Genomic DNA, 8104 nt, shown 5'->3' with positions numbered 1-8104 from the left:
GTTAATTTAACTTCATGAAATGTTAGTAGCTTCTTTGTAAAGACTTGTGTTGAGCACGTCACTGACGCAGTTAGAGCTACGGGACTTTAGTGGGACTGCCCGCTGCTAAAAAGTACATACTCATGGCACCAGAAGATGTTTTGGATAAAGGCTTCCATGTAATATCAATTAATAAACATCCCTAGTACCACAAGGCATGCTTGGATTTAATTAAAAATTAACAAAGAGACGGAATAATTGGATTTCAGACATCACAATAGAAATTCAGTCAGAAAGAAGAGATGTTAGTAAGAGCAACAGGTGGACCTTTACAGCCTCACCACGGTTAGTATCAACACCATAATAAGTTAGTAGTGGAGGTTTGCTTGGCTTGTGTCTTGACAACAAGCCAGGCACTCACCTGCGAAGGTTGACCACACAGTGCACAGGCAGAGACAGAAAGAAGATGTCTCTGAAGATGTGAATTTAGGGAATATCATTTGGAACCAGATCATAATCGGTTTTGTGAGGATTCTTCCAAAGTATGTGGTCAACCCAGTTTGGTATCAGCAGCTGTTTCTGCTCCTCTTTTCATCTAGTGGTTAATAAACATTTTCCTCCCCAAGTCCTGAAACCCTTCTTGACTTGCTCACTTTAACCATTTTCATTGATTTTCTTCTTTAATAATTAAATCCAAAGTTGGTCTTTTCTAGAAGAAGGATTGCAGGATCATGAGAGAGGAGTGTGTGCATCGGACTGCGGGCATAAAGCAGAGGGTTAGTCAGTGGGTTAGAAAGAACAAGGCCAGCCATCAGCATTCAGAGTACAGGTTAGTAATCATCCGACTGTTAGCAGACATTAGTATTGTTAGATATTAGTGAGATACTGTTAGTAGAATCCAGACCTGGGTAAAAAGCTATTTGCACATAATTATTAGCATTTGCTGTAATTTGCTTAAGTATCAGATGGTGGGGCTGTAGGCAACATGACAGTTTAATTAATGCCAGCAGGCATCATTTAGAAAACTACACACCATTAATTTACAGCGACATTCTTGTGATTATCTAAATCACAAGAATCCCCACCTAACTGGTACTTCAGTGAGGTTGAAACAAATGCTAAGAATCATTTGTAAATATTTTTTTATCCGTTCTCTGGTACGTCCAGTGGCTAAAAGATGAGCTTCAGGCATTTTTTAAACTTTGCAGTTGTAAGAAAATCACTGAAAAGCAGCTTGTAGCTTCACGACCATTACAAATGTCTGTTTGATCAGACAGACATGATACACATGCACACATATAGGAACAAACACGCACACAAATAGAGCACATGCACACAAACACATGCACTCACGCAGACACACACGCGCCCACCCGCTACAGCTAAAACACACAGTACACTACATTAAAAGAATAATTGGTAACACATCCAAATGACGAGGTTTCAAGACAAACAAAGAACATACTGTGTGAATTACACATTGTCTAAATGTGAGAAAACTAGTCATTCTCACTCTCTTAAGCAGATTTCTTTTAACACTGCAGGATTAAAATATCAGAGCTTTCCAGTTCTGGATCTGGCATAGATACGTGCAAGCTTTGGTGAGAAGTTAACACACAGGACAGCCTCGTTACAGAAACATCACTTCTTGTGAATTTAAAACGGGTGACCAAAGTGTTAAACAGAGTAACCAAGGTAACAGAGAGAGGAGGGCACTGCACAAAGCAGCTGAAATAAACAGGCTTGAGAGGTGTTCGATGGCTGCAGTGTCAGTGTTCTTAATCAGCCAAAAAATATGAGAGCGTGGGTGGATGAAGCTGTATTAGTATTACTCACAGCCAGGAGAATACACACATTTTAGGGAGACAGGAAAGAACACTGCAGTAAATTATTTTGGACACAAAAAGCTGAAATAAGCTTCCTGTTAAATCTGATCACCTGACACTGACTGCAAAGCTGTGGCTGTATTTTTAACTATTCAAAGCCATTTATACAGATGCACAAAAGCAGCAGAAGTCGTCTCTCATTGGGGAAACACTTGAACATGGGTCGTCTCCGTCTGAAGGTACGGGACAGCAGTAATGGCACGGTGCATCCATCACTGCAGGAGAAATGATGACAGTTATTACAGTATCACAGTGAACACATTCCTGTTCCTGGCCTCTTTTACATGTTTTTAAAAGACATATTTTTGTCTTGGTCTAACAAACATTTTTTTTCCAGGATAATCCCGCCTAATGTTGAATAATGAATGTGAAAAGCTGATTATGCTAATCTGATTTGGTCATGGTCTCCACTTTCAGGTTGGTTTATCTCCTCTCTTAACCATAATCCTGGAAAGGATAGCATACAGAGGAAAATATGGCAGCGATTTAACACATAACTAATCTCCCATGTTCTATCTGTTCCCTATTTATCTGCACTTTCAGCCAGCACAGGGGCTTAGCACACATACACAGGGACACATCCTGCATGTGGGCAAAAGCAAGATAGGGAAATTGGCTCTGCAGTTTATATTTGTGTGGACCTCTATAACATGTCACAGTGTGGTGTGTAAAGTGAATACGAGGGAAATAAAAGTCACTGTGGTGTAAATCTACTGATCCTGTACCAGTCTGTGAGGCAGCACGGTAGAGAGTTGATGGGGAGATGCCGCTGGTAGCGTCCGGTGCGAGCCTCGATCTGCTTTTCCATCAGTGTAACTGGAGAGGAACACACAACACAAAGCAGCAGAAAAGTGGGACGCGACCCAACTGTCCACCCAAGACACCCTCAGGGATTACTTGTTTCTCCTTACTGCTTTTTATTTAGACACAAATGAGGCTGAAATACACCCACTGTTAAAGATATACGTCACTGGAGATGGGAGTCATCAGTTATCTGTATTCAAATAAATTCTCCATCTGGCATTGTGTGCCAGTGAAAAATGAACCTCCCTTATGATTTTAATAAAGGTAATCCGGCCTGTGCACATAACCTGTCCTGCTGCTGGTTCCCGTTTGGATCCTCCCAGTGTTCTCACTGGTGACTTGACAGCAGCTCTGCAGATGAATCCAGTGCAAAGTCCATGCAGCACTGGGTTACCTACAAAATAAAAGCATACTGAATAAAGCTCTTTTACAGCTGATCATAAATGTAGTTGATGTTACAGATTTACTATGTTTTTGTGTTTAATGGCCCGCTTTACCTAAAACTTAAATAAATACATACAGAACTTAAGACCATAGCTAAGGCTTGAGTTAAATTTGTTTGATATTTCTGGCCAAGCAGTGAAAACATATGGTACAGCGGCTGCAGCTCATGTTATAGGGTACTGGATACTGTCTATCTGGAGATTAAAAACCATGCAGGCTTTACTGTATATAATATATAGCAAGATTAAGATTCTAATCTGGCATGTGTCCACCAGAAACAGCTTTTCTACAGATAAGCATATTTTAATATTCATAAATCCTGCAAGGATGTCAGATTGAGGCAAGAGACTAGGCCCTCCTCTGCAGTCAATGTACGTGTAATCTAAAACATCTAATCCAAAACAATTTAACCGGTTTGTTCGGAGAAATAAAAGGTTGAATGTAAAAGAAGAATATGAATTTTAGTGTCTTTTGTTCCTACCAGTGATCTCCAGGTTCCACATGCAGATGCACCTGTCCCGCAGCATCAAACGGTGCGAAAGGATCACATCTTCCTCTTCTTCCTCTTCTTCTTTTCCTTATTTTTCCCCATGCTGAGGGCAAGCTGCAAATACACACCGTGTGTGTGTGCAGTGGGGGTTTTTTTCTGCCTGCAGTAAAAGGCTAGTTCCCCCCTGGACCTAACGCTACGCACTAACACGAACCGCGGCGGAGCTTCGTCTACATGGCTGCCGAGCTGAGACAAGCAGATGTGGGAGTGCCAACAACAGCTGCGCACTGACGAGAGTCCTGTCCGGGGGAAAAACAGGATAAAGTGGAGACGGAAGCCCCGGGACAAAGGAAATGGATGGGAGGTATTAAAGAGAACAGCGACGTCTTTGACTAAGCCGGACTGCACAGACCTGAATTAATCAGGGGTCTCGGTCTCCAGCTGCTGCCACAGGTTTATGGTCTTTTGTATGCGCGCCCTTCATCCACCATCTGTGTTTCCTGGGCAACCGAGGACTGCCTGCAGGCGCCACCAGCTAACACACAGCAACCACTTCAAACCACACACACACTACAGTATTCTGCTATAATATGACTTAAAGGGACACACTGGAACATAACCAGTGGTTGGTATGAATGTTCATTATTATCTGATTTCTCCACGTTCACAAGCATAAAGACACTTATTCTCTTTTTCTGCTTCTCATTTATTTTAATAGCTCAAGAGTAGAATGAGTCAATATGCAGCTCTGCTGTGATAAGATGCTGCTTTACATTAATAGCAGTGACAAACAGCTTATTTTAAACTTGAATTATTTCATTTTCAGATTTCAAGTCTGATCTTTGATGTTGTAATCAATAGGCTTAAATTCATTTTTTCATTGTGACTCTTTTATTGTTATTCCTGTGATATTTATGTAATTGTGGTTTCATGTTTTATGTGAAGAACTCTGTAACGTTGTTTTTCGTAGTGTTTTAAAATGTAAAACATCTAAATATCAAAATAATGATAATAATAAATATGTTACTTACTAATGGGGGACAAAAATTGCTTAGGAGTTTAAAAGACATGGAATATGCATCACACAGTATTTAATGAGGCTGTAATGCTCATGTGAAAACTAAAATGGATGACATTCTTATTTTAGATCTTTTCCACTTGTTGGGAGAAACATTTTGGCCTGAGGCTTATCAAAGGGGTTTATTTTCTGATGAGTCTCACATTGTTCAGAGATTTGGGTGGCACACTTTTGGGCCTGAAGGTGGTGCTAGAGGAAGGGGCCACTATAGTGACAAACTGATATTTTTTGTAGGGACGGGACTCCCAGAGTAAATAGTACAATAATATTATCATATGTTGAACATAATAATAAAGAAACAAGATACAGACGATTCCACCAAAATGGTGTCTGCAGTCTCTGCACATCCACATAAATATTATCCACAAATAAAAGTAAACACTACTTCTGTGGGTAAAGGACAAGATAAACATCTTACATGTTACTGTTTATATCACAGGGTGTTTATCCTTTGCTGGACAGGCAGCTTAAAACAATTGAGGGGGGCTTATATTAAGAGTGTATCCACTTCTCCAGGCACCACTACACCATTATGTGTCCCTGTCTTCATCTCCAACCTCTATCAGTTTCTGTCTCATTTTCTTGTTTGGATCTTAATTTTACCCTTTTCTACTCCACCCATTTCCTCATCTTTTCCCTGTGTGAGTTTGTCATCCTCTTTCTATCCTGCCTTTTTTTCTGAAGCAGGAAATATCTGCATGTTTGTCCTTCCTTTTCATTTAGATATTAAGCAAAAATTACAGCATTAGAAAAACTCTTTACCCTAAACATTAAATGTGTTTTTTGTTTGTTTGTTTGTTTTGCTTCTAAATTTAAAAAAAAATGAACAGAAAAATGCTATTATCGATCCAATATGTCTGCCTTATGAAAACCCCATCCAGCTGGGGGCGACAGCGTGCGCGCTCGCACGCACAAATTTGACCTTCCTGGGTTGCCTTACAACAGACACTAGCAAGTCCCGCGGTGGCTCAACCGGACAACTTACACTTTACAGTTACAGTTTTCGGTTAGACAGCTGTGCTGCAGCAATATATTTAGGTTTATGCATCAGTCGGGTCCTGCAGGGCTCTCAGGCCTGTGCCGAGTCACCGACCATCTCTACCTGAGTAACGGCAGAGCGGCCAATGATCCCTCCCAGGTGACCCGGTGCCAGATAACCTGCATCGTGAACGTTACTGAGACCAAAAGCAGCTGCCCTCCTCCCCCCGGGGTGGAGGAGTACATCCACATCCCCGTCTCTGACTCCCCGGTGTCTCCTCTCCGGGATCACTTCGACCAGGTTGCAGATAAAGTCCAGCTCACGGCGGAGCGCGGTGGCCGCACGCTGGTGCACTGCAACGCCGGGGTGAGCCGCTCCGCCGCCCTGTGCATGGCCTACCTGCTGAAGCACCGCGGTGTGACTCTGCTGGAGGCCCACAGGTGGGTGAAGACCTGTAGACCCATGGTGAGGCCCAATAACGGCTTCTGGAAGCAGCTCATCCGCTATGAGATGGAGCTTCAGGGGTGCAACTCTGTCCGAATGGTTCCCTCCTCCATGGGACAGATACCAAACATTTATGAGGAGGAGGCCAAGAATATGATGCCACTGTGAGGAAGTCACTGCACTGCTTTAAAGGGATGTATGGGCATTTACTGTGTGGGACATACAGTGATAACATGCTGCAGGCTTCATGTGCTTCTAGTTTCAGAGAAAGGCTTTCGACATAAAAATCAGCCTATGAAACAAAAGGCATTGTGAAACATTAAACCAGTGGGGTTTTTTTTAGCTTGTGGCCCCTTAGAGAAACAGCAGTGTCCAGTTCCACATTTCTGTGGCTCTTGGCTCCTATGAGTTCAGTTTTTTCTGTTCTAGGTATCTCAGATGGTTTCAGAGAGGTACAATTATACAATATTTCGCAATGAAGCACAGAGCAGAGCTTTTTATAATAAATGCGTACTTATTCTTTTTTCCAACCTTAATTATCTCACAACAATGGATGGGATGATATGATATCGAATGTATCGCAATAAAACACTTTTTAAAATAATAATTGTGACTTGAAAAAGCTGTCTAGCTCGCTAATGCACAGTCCTATATTGATTTCCTGATTGATTTTGAATTGCCACAAGGGTGAGCCCAATCTTTCCAGTCATATATAATAAGCCATATTTTTCTGCATAATGAGTACTTTTACTTTATACATTTAGGGTTCATTCTGCTGATACTACTTTGTAGAATTCTGAATGCAGGACTTTTTGGTACTTTAAGTAAAGAATCTGAGTATCTTACCTCTACCAGTGGTTATAAGCTTGTATAGGACGGGCCCTAAATCATTACAGCAGCTGTAACAGTGAAAGCAGTCAATCCAACATGTTTGAGGCTAGAAAGTAGAAAAAGCTTTTATTTTAGAATCAGAACTCAATTGGTTTAGTACACACACATTTGTGCAATCACACATTTTAAGGACAGCAAGATACTTTTTTTTAAATCAACAGCCATTCCTTACAACATGGAATAAATATCTGATAGTTATTAAGCTATATGATCATTTAACATTTTAAAATGATACTAATTCCATGCTAATGTCACTCCTGACATTTTTTAACTAATTCTGTCGCTTATGTCACTCGTGAAAAGAACAATGTGTTGTAAACTAGTTTGCCTAAAAAAAGCTGACTTTTCTTTGCAGATTCCACATTTCACAATAAAAATAAATATATTTATAACATAACATGGACTTTGATTTTGCCAAGAAGCAATTGGGTTACATTTCTTTTCCTTTTTACTTTCCATATAGTATGACCACCACCCAGTAGAAATAGTTAACTCAGAAAAAATAAAATAAAATAAAAAAAATCACACATTGAATCACAGTAATATCGTTCACAATTTGGCACAAAGTCTGTCATCTCTGAACAGAAACACACACACGTCTAGTCTATGGTAAGATTAGTGGTCAACCTATCTCCCGCAGAAACATTTTTTCCCATAGTGCAGTCCCAACAGTTAAAACAAATGCAGCTGTTGGCCAATGTCCTCTTACATAACAGTTTCCTTTCAGACCAGTTTCTATGCAGAGCCACAAGTTAGAAATATTCAACCGAAAGAGGAATAGTCTAACTCGCTATACAGGTGTTGGACAGACAGACAGACAGTAACCAGGCTGACACTTTGGTAAGATGGATTGCCTGGATACATAAAGAGGCATTTACATGAATCAAATCATACAAATCATACATCAAAAAACTAGTTCAACATTTTGGGGACTTTACTTGTTCCTTTTCTTGCCAAGAGTTAGATGAGAAGATTGATACCACTCTTATGTCTCCCCTCGAATAGGAGGCTACTTTCATCAACGGGTTAGTTTAGCTTAGCATAAAATGCTCCCAATCAAAGTACAGTCCAACACATAGCCTCCTGTAAAACCGCAACATGTCATTTTC

General features: G+C 40.7%; 2 protein-coding genes and 1 long non-coding RNA gene across 3 annotated transcripts in view; 1 reads left to right on the top strand and 2 right to left on the bottom strand.

Moving 5' to 3' along the window:
- Window positions 1-6: 6 nt before the first annotated feature.
- LOC118325377 lies at window positions 7-4239 on the bottom strand. Its single transcript, XR_004796607.1, has 3 exons — window positions 3595-4239; window positions 2591-3063; window positions 7-2080 (listed from the first exon to the last, which is right to left on the bottom strand). It is a non-coding gene; the product is annotated as an uncharacterized LOC118325377 (long non-coding RNA).
- Window positions 4240-5474: 1235 nt separating this feature from the next.
- LOC118325376 (dual specificity protein phosphatase 18-like) lies at window positions 5475-7388 on the top strand. Its single transcript, XM_035658020.1, has one exon. It carries the CDS (start codon window positions 5724-5726, stop codon window positions 6270-6272), a length of 549 nt encoding a protein of 182 aa, XP_035513913.1. The 5' UTR covers window positions 5475-5723; the 3' UTR covers window positions 6273-7388.
- Window positions 7035-8104, bottom strand: part of tgoln2 (trans-golgi network protein 2) — a gene marked incomplete in the record, with an annotated part of 7248 nt that continues 6178 nt past the window's right edge. The window contains 1 exon segment of the mRNA XM_035658116.1: window positions 7035-8104.

Source organism: Morone saxatilis, unplaced genomic scaffold (genome assembly GCF_004916995.1).
Source record: "Morone saxatilis isolate NCDOM2014 unplaced genomic scaffold, NCSU_SB_2.0 Contig16, whole genome shotgun sequence".
NCBI lineage: Eukaryota > Metazoa > Chordata > Actinopteri > Moronidae > Morone > Morone saxatilis.
This window is presented reverse-complemented; position numbering and strand designations above follow the sequence as displayed.